Raw genomic sequence first — 13094 nt, 5'->3', positions numbered from 1 at the left:
TGGATATAAGGGACACATCCATCTCGGTCCCTCAGACTGACAGAAGCCGTCAGTGATGGCAGCGGGAGGAGGGCTAAGTCACTGGGACAGGCACATGAGAGGTTGGCCTTGATCTGCCTGGAGCAGCCAGGCAGCACCCGATGAGCACCCGGGTACTGGCTGGGATGGCTGGGTTCCTAGTGCCCTGCAGGTGGCCCACTGTGGAGCAGGGCATCTCAGTGTCATCAGACAATTCAGAAACCAAAGACAAGGGTTCCAGTCCTCCACTTGCCCTTTCCTTGCCTTGGGATGCCAGAGAAGGCATTTAACTGCCCTGAGCCTGGGAATCTTAGATGGGGGAACATGAGAATGCCTGGGGAATCTCCAAGTGCAATAATGTGGTGCGATAATGTGATGCAAAATATTAAAAACACAATAGATACAGACCATCTTGGGCCTGTGCTTAGCAGGTGGCACGAGAATTGATGGCCAGAGGAGTTTTTTTCTGATCTGACTCCTCACTGGACCACTGTACTTTATCTTCACCTGAGATTGCACATTAGCTGTTTTCTTGTCTATTTCACAGCCCTACTCTGAGAGCATCTTTATGGTACACTGATATTGTTGTGTTCTCAGCACCTGGCGCAAGTTCTGGCAGAGGTACCTTTGCCTGTGCACTTCCCTCAGCAGTGTGTGCAGAGTGACCAGAGTGAAGTGTGAAGAGCAGGTTCAAGGCTCTCCAAGGCGCCTCCCTTCCCAGGAATGGCTGCTTCCTCTTATTCATCAATGGAACACCTTGCACCTCTGCCATCTGCAGAAGACACCCAGTGGCAGGGTGCAGAGACGGTTCCCTGGCCCCGGAACACCTGAGCCCAAATCTGACTCCAACTCATGGTGTGGCCTTGAGCAGGTCACGGAGTCTCTGGGAGCCTCTGTTTCCCCACCAAAAACTGGGTGTGGTATTCCTGGCCCACCGCACCAGCTTGGTGGGGAGACGGTGTGCAGTTTTGAATCTGGACAGGCTTTGTAAATGCTGACATCCTGAGAAAGAAGGAGAGGGACCCCACGCTTACAGTGAGCCCTGAGAATGGACCACACAGTGGGCTAGGATGTCAGACACAAGGACCCTCACAAAGGTCTTGTGCAGAAGGGATGGTTATTAATCCCATCGTATAGATGGAATAACGGAGGCTTGTAGAATGGCAGTGACTTTCCCAAGTCACGCAGAGCAAGTGGTGGAGATGAGGATTGAGTCCAGACGTTCTCACTACTGACCCCCCTTCTCTTTTGCCATGAGCCCCGTTATCCCTTGCACCCACATTCCTTGGACTTTCAGGTAGTAGCAGGGAACTGATCCTTTTCAGAGGTTGGTAGAAAGGTTTAATGTAGCAGTCAGAGAAAGAGAGGAGAGTTGGTTCAGCTCACAAAGTTTGATCCCTGAGCTGCTTACTTGTGGTGAAGATGGTCTGGACCAGCTTGCTCCTCAGGGGCCCATGCAGTGCCTGGATCTTTGCTGTGTAGTGAGTGGATGGGCTCAGCTCTGCTAGGCTGTAGGAGGTGGTGTCTGGACCCACAATGACTTCCTAAGGGCAGAAGAAAGAATAGAATAACTTTTGGCCACATAAATCCTTGGGTACAGATGATGCATTCATTCATTCAATCATCCATTTATTTCTTTTCTTCCCTTTTACCCCCATTTATTTCTTTATTCAACAAGAACCCACTGGTCCCAGTCTGTGCCAGGCTCCATGCTCACTCCTCAGATGTCAGAGATGGGGAAATGCAGCATGAGCAAAGGTCTTGGGGCCAGAAGAGGCAGAACTAATTAAAATAATATGAAAAGGCAACAACCTGCCTCAGCCGTCCTTGGTTTTTGGTGGGGGAGCGACAGAAGTGGTAGGAAAAGACGAGATGACAAGGGGCCTTAAATGCCATGCTATGGAATTGAAAGTTCATCATTCTAAGAAATGGAAATTCCTAAAAGGTTTATGACACGAGCCCAATTTAATCTGGTAGCAAGGTGAATTACACTAAGGACAAAAGGGTTAGAATTTGAGACAGTTACATCAGTGGTCCCTAAAAACGGCTCTTTTTCACAGCCCTCTGGAAAGCTTTAAAACAATGCAACACCTGGGCTCCATCCCAGACTGACTGGATCATAAGGGCTGGAAGCAGGGCCTGGCCAGGTGCCTATTTAAGAAACGCCCCAGATGATTCTGAAGCCCAGTCAGTTTGGGGCTCCCTTCAGCCAGGAGGTGATTACAAGTGCTCGGTAGGCAGGGCGTGTGAAGACTTGAGCTGACCCAGCGCACCTGTCTTCTAGAGCAAAGGTCTCCCGGCGAGGCAGATGCCTGCAGCTGCGGCACACGTCCGTCCGCAAGCTGACCACGCTTGCAGTCTGTGACTGGCCACTGTGCTGCTGTCCAGAGAGGGGGATCGGTTTCAATCTGCAAGAAATTCTCTTTCTTTTCAAATCTTCTTTCTAGCTTCCCATGCCTGGGAAGTCACCTTTTAGCAAACAACCTTGGTGTCTGGGATTGGAATTCAACCTACATTCCTCGCTAACTAAACACAGTAGTGCTCTGTACAGTCTGCAGACACTGCCAACTGGGGTCAGGCAGTAATGAGTCAGTGCGGAGGCCCCTGGAAGGTTCTCTTCATCCTCACAACTCAGCAGGTGAAGTTATCCTGGTTCTTCCAATGGGGGTGGGGTTTCAGAGAAGCTCGGAGACTTGCTCTCTCTCCATAATCTATTGGTGGCAGAGGATAGTCCCCCAATGTCCTGTCCAGGACTCTTCTGTCTTACACCAGGCTGATTTTCTGGAGTAAATCACATAAAGCTGGGAACTGGACATGCACGAATGTAAACCAGGGTGAGTGCCCATTTGATACTAGTGACCCAGTGACCTTTGCGTGGCCCCCAGCTCTGGTCCTTGGGGAAGGATCAGGTACAAAGCTGGGTTCATTGAATTACTTGGGGATACAATTACCTATGAGCTCTCTACGCTGCTGTGCAAAGTCATTTTCTAAGCAACTAAGATAGACTGAAATGAGACTCATGACTTTGGGTGAACCCCAAATCCTGGACTGCCTGACCAGGAAGGGACCTTAGAGACAGGTGGGTCCAGTGCACTCATTTTATAGATGTGAACACTGCCACCCAGAGGAAGCAAGGGACTTGCATCTGTTCATGCAGGGAGTTAGTTTGTTGTTCAACCATCTCCAAGCAGGGCCATGATGGTAACTAGAAGTGTGTGTTCGCTTCTGGCTGAGCGTGGCAGATCGGACATGTCAGTTTATCTCTACTGGCCTCTGATGTGCTCTAAAATGAGCGTGAAGGGACATAAAGTATAAACCCACAAAGTGAGGGACATGGCAGAGGAGACAGCTCCAGGCACATGGTGCCAACGGAATCCCGGTAGATGGAAAGTGTGCAGTGGAGTGACAACTGAGGGACAGAATGGAGAATGCTGGGGGCTGAGTTGGCAGAGCCGTCAGAGGCTTGATGATGAATGCCCCAGCGCCCGGCAAGTTCAGGAATGGAATGCATGCAGGGGCAAAGATGCCTTTGAAGGTCAGTGTGGGGCATGGCTGAACAAAAGTTTGTTTAAAAGCTTTGTGTGAGAGGAGGACCCCCCAGCTCTAACAGTCTGCATCATGGTCCTTCCCGGCCCAGAGGGAAGGCTGAGTCTAGCCTCTGGAAAGGCTGAGCCAGGGAAGGGTCTCTGGGTCCCAACCCAGCAGGTCTAGCTGCAGGGGAGGCCGAGGCATCACACCAGAAACAGGTTTGTGCACAGTGGGGCCCACGCTCTTTCTCCAGCTGGGCTCCCAGCAGCCTGGTTTACAGGAGTTGGAGGGTCCTCCAGGGAGACTGAGTTGCTCAAGAGAAAGGGCTTACAGTACTGATACTTGGGATTCCCCCCCAAAAATTGCTGAGTACTTGCCCCATAGTTGACAGGCCCTGTCTGTATGACTGGAATTCCCAATCAGCTGTTTCATTCTTGGCTCCAGGGCAAAAGGACTGACAGACATTGGGGTGGGAGGCTCCAACATGAAAGATGGAGACCTAAACCAAACCAAACCAATGGAACGGAAAAGAACTTGGAAGAAACACTATGCAGATTGTAGAATAAAAAACCAATAATGTACATTCTCAGAGATAAAGAGAAGATGACGCACAAAATGTGAACTATATGCTAGGAACAGATGAATGTATAGCGAATAAGTAAGAGATCCCGGAAATGTAAAATATGGTGACCGAAATTAAAAATTCAGTAACAACTTTTAAAGGTTAAGTTGGGAAAATCTCACTCCTGTGAAGGTCTAAAGTTATTTCAAATTAAAAAGTAAAAGAAAAAAGCTCTTGGGTAGAGAAATAAATAGTATGAACCCCTTCTGTGGACAGTACTTATGGTTCATGTCCTAAGACCACAGTGATACACAGTTCAAACACACAACAGTGAGATGCCCTCTGGGAGGTAATATACGTATATGTGGCAAAAATGCAGAAGAAGCCTTTGGCCTTTGCTCAACAAAATGTTAACAGACCAAGAATCCAGCTCCCACACTGTTCTCAAGTCCTATGAGCAGTGGTTCTTGACCTTGGCCGGCTACCAAAACTGGAGTCTGATGGAAACGAGAGAGGCTGGGGCATGTGATTCAGAAGGCATGGCATCCAGTCCCTATTAATTTTTTTCCACTTTCTTAGTTGCACTGGGATAGAGAAACACACCCAGATAATTCTTCCCTGCTTTGAGGATAATAGAAAGGTTTCAGCTAGCAGTGGAGACTTGTTTATATACTTCAACTTACCTTGACTGTACCATCCACAGATTCATACACCGATAGGTAGCCGGTGACAGGTGCCCGGGGGGGTTGCCAGGTGAGGACGGCAGTTTCCGACTGAACCTCAGTAGCAGTCAAGTCTCTAGGAGCATCGAGGTCTGGAGAAGATAAGACATTCAATAGTAAATAAGTCAGCATGTGTAAGACAAAAATCCCTGGCTGGGTGTCTGGATGCCTGGGTCCAAGTCCTTTTCTAACCATTGCCCTACATGACCTTGGATGGAGCCTTCCCCATCTGTAAGTGAGGATATCGAGCCATATAATCTCCAAAGACATACGTCCTCTGGGCTCCATCTCATCCTAGGGACCAGGTTTTCCTGAGCCCCACACAGCCTTGATGGGCCTTGGTGGGACTGGGAGAGAAAGACACAGCTGTGAACATATCACCGACGTCCCTTGTTCCTAAAGAGGACAGATGGATACTGATATTGGTGTTCATGCCTTCTGAGAGGACACTTCCTCCATTTCCCTGCTTGCTACAGTTTGCAAAAAGATCTCAATGTATAAAAACCCAACAGACATTTCGACAAACTTGCCTGAAAAATCTTTCTCTTACAATATTTCCCTGCCTAGAACATGGATCACTAAATACTGGATTGAGGGCCAGTGGGGGCTGGTTTTCTACTTAAAAACTCTTCTTTTAAAATGGTTTTCTAGTCCACCAGGAGGACAGGCATCTCAGTTCAAAAGGAAGCGTGTGTTTCTTCAGGTCCCGATCGGGTGGGCACTGGGGGCTTTAGTCGATGGCGGACGTCAGCACCTGCTGCACGGACCCCCCTGAAGACGGAAGCTGGAGAGGGGACTGTTTGAGGTAGGGGCTCCTGGTGTCTTTGTACCTGTTGTGAACTTGGTATTGATGGTTGAGCTTTTCTGGGGCCCCTTTTCTGCAAAGATCCTCAGCGTGTACTCCGTGGCCGGCTCGAGGTTGGTCAGCATGTACTCCACCGTGTTCCCGGACACGGTTCTTGTAATTTCTGGCACTGCACGTGAAATACACACACCAAGGCGGTTACCCCCGCTGGGCTGAGCCCCCAGCGACTTGGCCGATGGCGCACACACCTCCTTCTGACACAGGCACCTTCACTGACCCTGCAGAGAAGCACCTTGGATTTCCTGAAGTGACTCATGCCCCTTTCTCTCTCTCTCGAGCATTCACCTCATTCCCAAAGGATTCATTGTGTGGAGACTGAATTTTTCCAGGCACCAAATCAGGAGGAAGGGGAACGGGGACGGGGTCAGGAGGATTTTCCAGATGGTGCAGCCACAGCTGGAGGAGTGGTGCCGTAACCTCTTTAAGCCTCGGGCTGCCTGCACTTAATCTGTCTCAGGGCTTGTTGTCCCTCTCCTTTCTACTTACTTACATGAGCTTTTATACTTTGACAAATGTTGTCAAGTCGTTAGGCTGGAGGACCACCAACAATTGGGCAACAGATGCGCCAGAGCCTGGTTCTGCCTTTGAGACCCACTGGGTCAGGTCCAAGGTAGAAACCAAACACCAGCGCCCAAGTACGTGTGTTCATTCCCTAATCGCTGGTGACCAACCATCCTGGCTTGCCAGGGACTGGGGAGTTTCTCAGGGTGTGGCACTTCTAGTGCTAAAACGGGGAAAGTCCTGGGCAAATTGGAATGAGTTGGCCACCCTACCACATCATCTATGAGCCCCCCACACCACTTCCAGACCAGGCTCTTTCCTAAACACCCAAAATTTCCATGATTCCCGTGAGCTATATTCTGATATATTTTAGGTGAGACAACACCATCTTCTCAGACTCAGAAGAGTTTGTGCATAGAGAATATTTACAAATTGAAGAATAAAACGAATAAATGCACACACCTCTCCTACTCCTCACTCCCTGCCCTGGGCTCTGTCCTCACAAAGAACTCTCTCAAGTGGGTGCCAGGCCCAGGCCTGAGTTCAGATGTTCAGAGGCCCCAGACACAGATCAGGGTGCCTTATACTCCAGTCACTCAAAGGAAAACCCTACTGAACCATCAAATATAAAACTTGCATATGCTTTGAGATTAATATAGTAACATTTTTTCTAGAAGAGCTCATTACAAAAGTACAGGCTCATTCATTGGAAAAGAACCTCTCTCCCCTCTCTTATTTGCATTTGAATTTAATAAAACAGGTGTTTAATTTGCCAGCTGAGTGTCTTAGCAAAGATGCTTGCAAAGACAAGGAACAATAACTTCTGATTTCTCAAACTTGCTGCCACTGGCCCCTCTGTGGCCACTGGGAAGCCCAGGCTCCCAGTGTCACCTGAAGCAGCCTATTTAAGACTAAGCTTCTGAACTCCTTTGTAAGAGATGAGAGCTGCTTCCTAGAGAGGAAGAGAGTGTGGCTCATGCTGGCAGGTGGAGACCCTCACAGGAGAGGAGGAACAGGCCGGGGAGGTTCCCTTTAGTTTTTCTTTAAATGGACAACTGGACTTTCTTGACAAAACCACAGCATGGAAGGTCTTTTCTTTGACAATGGCCAGAGACACATGGGCAGGGCCTCCTTGCCACCCCCTGACCAGGCCCCACCACACCACACTCACTCGCCCCCACCCCAGCCCTTGCTCTGAGGTGGCAATGGAGAGCCACAGGGATACTGCTGGCCTTCCAGCCTCCCCACACATTTCTGTCATCCTTTACCAAAGGTGTCTGGAGAAGGGAGAATGGGGTGGGTTTCAGTAGAACAGACTCCTCACAGCGGGGAGCATCTCGGACACAACCTCACCTTTCTCCCCTGTGTAGGAGATGACGTAACTGTCCACGGGGGCGATGGCTGGCTGCCACATGGCCAAGGCTTCTGAGTCGGTGATGTTGGCTGTCACCAGGCCAGAGGGGCTGTCCAGAGCTGCAGAGAAAGATGGTGATGTGTCAGAGAGATAGGCAATCGTGGGGTAGGACCTCAGACCACAGCTCTCTCAGCCCTCTGCTGCCCACCCTGCTCCTGGACTCCTGCTTGGGGACACAGTGTCAGCCACACGGAGGGTTTAGAGTCCTGACCTGGGAGCCAGGATGAGTGGGATTTGAGTCAGGACTTCTTCCCTTGCTGGCCAGGTTGCCTTGGGTCTCTATTTCCCTGTCTGTGAAACGGGGACACTCATTCTGTCTGGTGGCATCCCCAGTATTATTCTGATTGTCACATGATGTCATAGGTGGGAAGATGCTGTATAAAATGGAAAGGTCTAACACGTGACAAGGGTTATCGTTATAGTTCCTGTCACTTCCCAAAGGGAGAGAACTTAAAAAAAAACACAGGAAACTTGTGGAATGAAGGCTGCCTGAGGCTTTTCAGGGGTTTGAGTGAGAGCTCTGGTTAGGTGGCTTGTAGAGGACATGGACCTGGGCTCTGGGGGCCGGGGGCTGGGCTCCGCCTTGGCTTCTCTGTCTGGGGTCTGTGTGGCCTGTCCCTCTGCAAACCTCACTTCCTTCAGCTGTCAAAGGGAGACTTTTAAGGATGAACCTGGCACTGTGTGTGTGTGCTAGGGACAGTGCTCAGTGATGGTGGTGTTACTAATGGGCCACTTAAGTTACTTGGAGTCATTGATATGATTTCCCAATGACTTGTTCTGGGAAAGGGTGGATGTTCACAGGGCACTGGCCTGTTTGACTGACCATTGCTGCTCCCCAACACCGCTATTTTAGAAACCAAGCTACATGCGACTATTTTCCTCTTGCATCCCCATTTACTCCTCAATTATTTCGGGACAACAGCCCCAGGAGGGTTGAGGGCAGCTGTCATGAGCTCACTTTGCAGATGACATGCCTGAGTCCCAAGAGAGGCAAAGGCTAGCCTGCCAGTCAGGAGTGGCCAAGTCGTTTGGGGGGCCCACATCATCCGCTCTAAGTCCCTTCCTGCTTCATCATGCCTGCACAGAGTCTCCTTTAACTGGCAAGGACAGTGGTGCCTTGGGAAGAAAGGCATCCAGCTTTTGCTGTCTGCTGCCATGGAGAATCCATGGACAATTTCTATGGGGGCAATAAGGGCCTGTGTGACAGGATGGACGGGACTCTGAGTTCAGATGGGATGTTTTAATTGCATGTTATAAACTCTTTGAGGCTATTAGGATATTTTTAAAATTTCTACAAGGCCCATTCTTTGCATCCTTGAATGGAATATACTGGATAATTGCTCATATATCAAAGGATAAATTGTTTAGAGACATGGCTGCCTGAAGAGAAATTTCCCAATTCATTCTTCTTCAATGCAATTCATTATTTCCCCCTCCTCACTGTGGGCTGTCCAAATCAGGTTATAACAGGAAAACAATCCTTTATTTGAGAAGAACACAGAGTTAGACTGACCTCAGCTGAAATTGGTTTCCAGCATTTACTAGTTATAGGGCTCTGGGTCTCAGTTGTTTCCTCTGTAAAATGGGAGTGACAATAGCCATTTTAATGGTTTAAATGCGAAGGGATTAGTAACAGTGCTTGGAATACAGTGGCTGCTCAGTTGAGAGCGGTAACTTTGTAGCTGTCACCATAACACGTCTGTGTGAAGCACCTGCTTGAAAGGACCCTTGTGATTTGCTGGCACCAGGTGGGGAAGGGGGTGGAGGCTGATTGTACACAGTCATCTTATATACAGATGCTTAACCTATATTGTTTCATGTGACTCCTACAGCAGAGGAAGCAGCATTGTACCCATTTCATGGAGAAGGAAGCTAGAGCCTAAAGAAGTGAATTGACTGCTCATGTATCTAGAGATGGTCAATCCAGGATTTCGACCCAGCTCAGTGTGACTCCCCAACTTGGCCTTTGTCTTCCATATGGCCCTAGGAAACAGAGGTCCAGAGAGTTTAAGGATAAAATTAAGGTTCCCCAGCCCATAGGAGGAGGGGGATGGGCCCGAAATGAGGCATGTGATGCTTTAAATCCAGTCCACTTTGCACTAAGATTTCCTAAATGGAAACATTTTCCCAGCTGCTGAGTCACGAGTGATAGTGCTAAAGGCGACTACAACACCTGTGGTGAAGGTTCCAGAGACAGGCTCGCTTTCCTCGAAGCCCTTTGCGGCGATGATGCTGACGAGGTACTCGGATCCAGGTAAGAGTTTCACCAGCCTGGCCCGAGTCTTGGTTCCATCCACAGTGACCACTTGAGGTGTACCTGGAACACAGTAAAGCAATGTTGGTGCTGGGGAGCCTCACCGAAACGCACTCACTGTTGCCCCAAGAATGGGTATATCGATTTGGAGATGACACCATACCCAGTGCCATTTTCTTGACTTCTCATTTGCTCCTGCCCTCTGGCACAAGAGAAGAGGCCTTACTTTTTGTATAATGTAATTTTCCATCCAGGCAGATGCCAAAATCCAAGCCAGGAGAGGAAAAAACATGAAGTCACAATGTGTTAAATATGGCAAATTTCTGTTTGGTAGAGAGCTGTCATGTTGTGCAAATTTTATTTATTTTTCTCACAAAGAATATGGGAAGCTCACCATGTGATGTACATGTACATACTTAACCCATTGTTTTAGGTTGGGCATATATAGGCTCCCTTATCAGCAGGGATTCTACTCTCTAAGAAGAGGAGATGGTCATAATCAAGTCTGTACTCTTACAGTTATTAAAAAGTCCAAAATTTATATTTCTTAGAATTGGAGGACTAGTGAGGAGCTTGGACATCAGCTGGTCAAACTCCTCATAGAGAGGCTACAGCATTCCTCTGAAGAGGTGGTCAAGCCTTCTCTCTGTACACACTTCCCCTAACAGGGAGCTCACTACCTGCCAGAATGTTTTTAGACAGATTGACTGTGCTTCCTCCATGGTCATTTTTATTACAGCCCATGTGCTCTGAACTAGAACTCCCAATTCTACTAAGTCACAACTTCCCATCCTGTAATGAGACAGACAGATTTTGGGGGCCCAAGGGCAAAAGCCTCACATATACCCAGGTCAAGACCAGCTTTTCAGATGAGCATGCTCAAAGAGAAAGGCCAATGTATTCCGTGTCTTTTGTCATTGTGTGAACACAATGTTGGGCATCTCTCTCTCACAGATGTTTAGAATTTTAGGGCTGGAAAAGACCTTCATACAGTGACCCTCCCATGGTAGTTTCTTCCTAGGACTTCATGGCACTTTACAATGAAGTCCATCCAGATGGTCTCCAACATCAAGATGGTTGGGAGGACAGGAATGATCAGGGTCTCTTGACTATTCTACACAGACCCCCGGGCCCCTCCTTCCTGTGGCCTCGCTGAGTCTCCTACCTCCAGCAATGGGCACATAGGTGACCCGGAAGCTCTCCACCTGGGCAGTGGGTGCCATCCAGCTGACAGTAGCCGAGTTTTCAGTGATGTCTGAGAAGATGACTTCCTTTGGGGAGCCCATGGCTGTCGAGCAGAAAACACAGAAGAAACCCAGAAACTGTTAGGTAACTATGTTGCTCATCAAAGATTCTTTCTGGATTCCTTATCCAGGAAAATTCAGCCCCTAGTCTGTCTCTGGGCCAAGCCTTTCGGATGGAGAATGTGGCGATCCGAGGTCAAGTTGCCTTGATGGAAACAGCCAGTTTTTCATTCAGGTTCAGGGCCCTGGGCTGTAGAGCTGCCATTTGGTTTTATTCAAGAAGAATGTTCGCACCTCGGCTGACATCAAAGGAAGTGTGGGTAAGTGGATTCCCAGCTTGAAATACAACCTCCTTTGATTCGGGATTTTTAACATTTGTTTTCCGAAATCTTGGCTTTCTAGTTCCTTTTATTAAATGATACCAAGACCTGACAAATGGCATAGTTCTTAGCAATTTAATCCTTAGCAATAAGGATTAACTCTCATTTAGAAAACCCCGAGAAGGAGGTATGATTAGCTGTTTGATGGAGGAGTAAACTGAGGCTTGGTTGGTTTTCCAATGAACATTCTTGTGGTGTGACCTTTCTGGGTCCCAGGACTGGGCACTAGAACTGAGGACAACCCCAGGATCCTGAAAATAATGTTCACATGGAAACTGACCTCGGCAAACCCATTCCCAGAACTGGATGGAGGTCCAGAGCCAGGAGAGTAACCCTGGGCCCATCACCAAAGCAAACACAGCAAGGACATGAGTTCTACCTGCGGAGAAAGCCACGCCCAGGGGCCCATTCCTGCTGCATAAACATCTCCCCCTGCAAACCCAGTGTCCTTTGGCTTTCTCCCTGTATGTTTTGGCGTAGCTTTCTGACCTCTTTAGCTGACCATGCTTAACCAGAGAATTCAGGAAACAATTTTCAGGTCTCCAGGGACCTCACTTCATCTTTTCCCCTCTCCAACCCACGTGGATCATTAAGTTCTGAAACCCACAGACCACTCTGAAGAGGGTGTTTTTTTTTTCTCTTCCTTTCTCTCTTTTTCTCTCCTCCTACAGCTTTCTCTTGCAACCTGGTAGCCACCCCCAGACTCTGTGGTGCCTGGGGTTTTGCCCTCTGCTGGGAGAGCTTTGGAAACCACAAGGGCTCTGGGGCCTGCAAGATCTTGATAGTCCAAATACCACAGAGAGCCTGGGCAACCTGGGGCAGGTCCCTTCACTGCTGCGAGCCTCAACTGCTCCGGCTGTCCAGTGATAAATGGTGCCCACTTTCAGGGAGGAATGTTCTGAGGATTCGCAGATATAATGGGTATAAAGCCCCAGCGCAGAATCTGGCATGCAGTAAGAATTCAGTAAACATGATTTGCCCTCTCTTTCTTTTATTTCCCATGTGACTCTTTCTGCCACGGGCCACCTTGGATTTTGAAGTGGCCCCCAGGAAAGGTCTAGATGAGGCCAGCTGAAGGAAAAAAACCCAGGCAGGTGTGTAAACTCAGGCTCTCCTGCAAACTTCATTGATGTAGGTCCTGGCCCATTTGAGAAGGTGTGCCTGGAGGCCACAGCTGAATTCTTTAAACCCCAGTTTTTCCATCTGAAAAATGGCAATATTATCAGCACTATCTTAGCAACCATACACATCAGCAGCCTCATCCATCATGCACTCCTGAGTGTGAAGGAGCTTTGGAATTTCAGGGTCCATGTGTGATAGTTTTGGACTGCAGACCTAGCTAAGTGTGGAAGGCTATTTGTCATTGTAGCGTGTCTCCTTCGGCATGAAGAGCCTGCTTCTCATGGACAGGAGGACAGCCAAGCGTCTCTGCAGACTCGCTGACCGAGGCCGCCAGACACAATGACATTGCGACACTGTGGTGTGCGGTTTCAAATGCATCTGAACTGGGACTGAGCAGGGGGGGTAAAAGGCTGTTTGGCTGGAAAGGGAGATGGGGTGGGAGGGAGCATGTTCTGGGAGTTAGGGAGAGGGGCACTGATTACCC

At 48.8% G+C, this 13094-nt stretch overlaps 1 protein-coding gene across 7 annotated transcripts in view; it reads right to left on the bottom strand.

The window, feature by feature from the left end:
• The window catches only part of TNC (tenascin C), a 93485-nt gene that overhangs the window by 6557 nt on the left and 73834 nt on the right, over positions 1–13094 (bottom strand). For all 7 annotated transcript variants that reach the window (XM_053921293.1, XM_053921301.1, XM_053921296.1 and 4 more), the window contains 6 exons: positions 11030–11152; positions 9784–9927; positions 7550–7669; positions 5661–5804; positions 4792–4922; positions 1430–1562 (listed from right to left, as the gene is read on the bottom strand). In XM_053921293.1, coding sequence (XP_053777268.1) covers positions 1430–1562; positions 4792–4922; positions 5661–5804; positions 7550–7669; positions 9784–9927; positions 11030–11152 — 795 coding nt within the window. The remainder of the gene's footprint in view (positions 1–1429; positions 1563–4791; positions 4923–5660; positions 5805–7549; positions 7670–9783; positions 9928–11029; positions 11153–13094) is intronic.

The sequence above is a fragment of the Desmodus rotundus genome, chromosome 1, assembly GCF_022682495.2.
Source record: "Desmodus rotundus isolate HL8 chromosome 1, HLdesRot8A.1, whole genome shotgun sequence".
NCBI classification, from domain to species: domain Eukaryota; kingdom Metazoa; phylum Chordata; class Mammalia; order Chiroptera; family Phyllostomidae; genus Desmodus; species Desmodus rotundus.
Note: the sequence above shows the minus strand (reverse complement) of the source record. Positions and strands in the feature narration are given on the sequence as shown.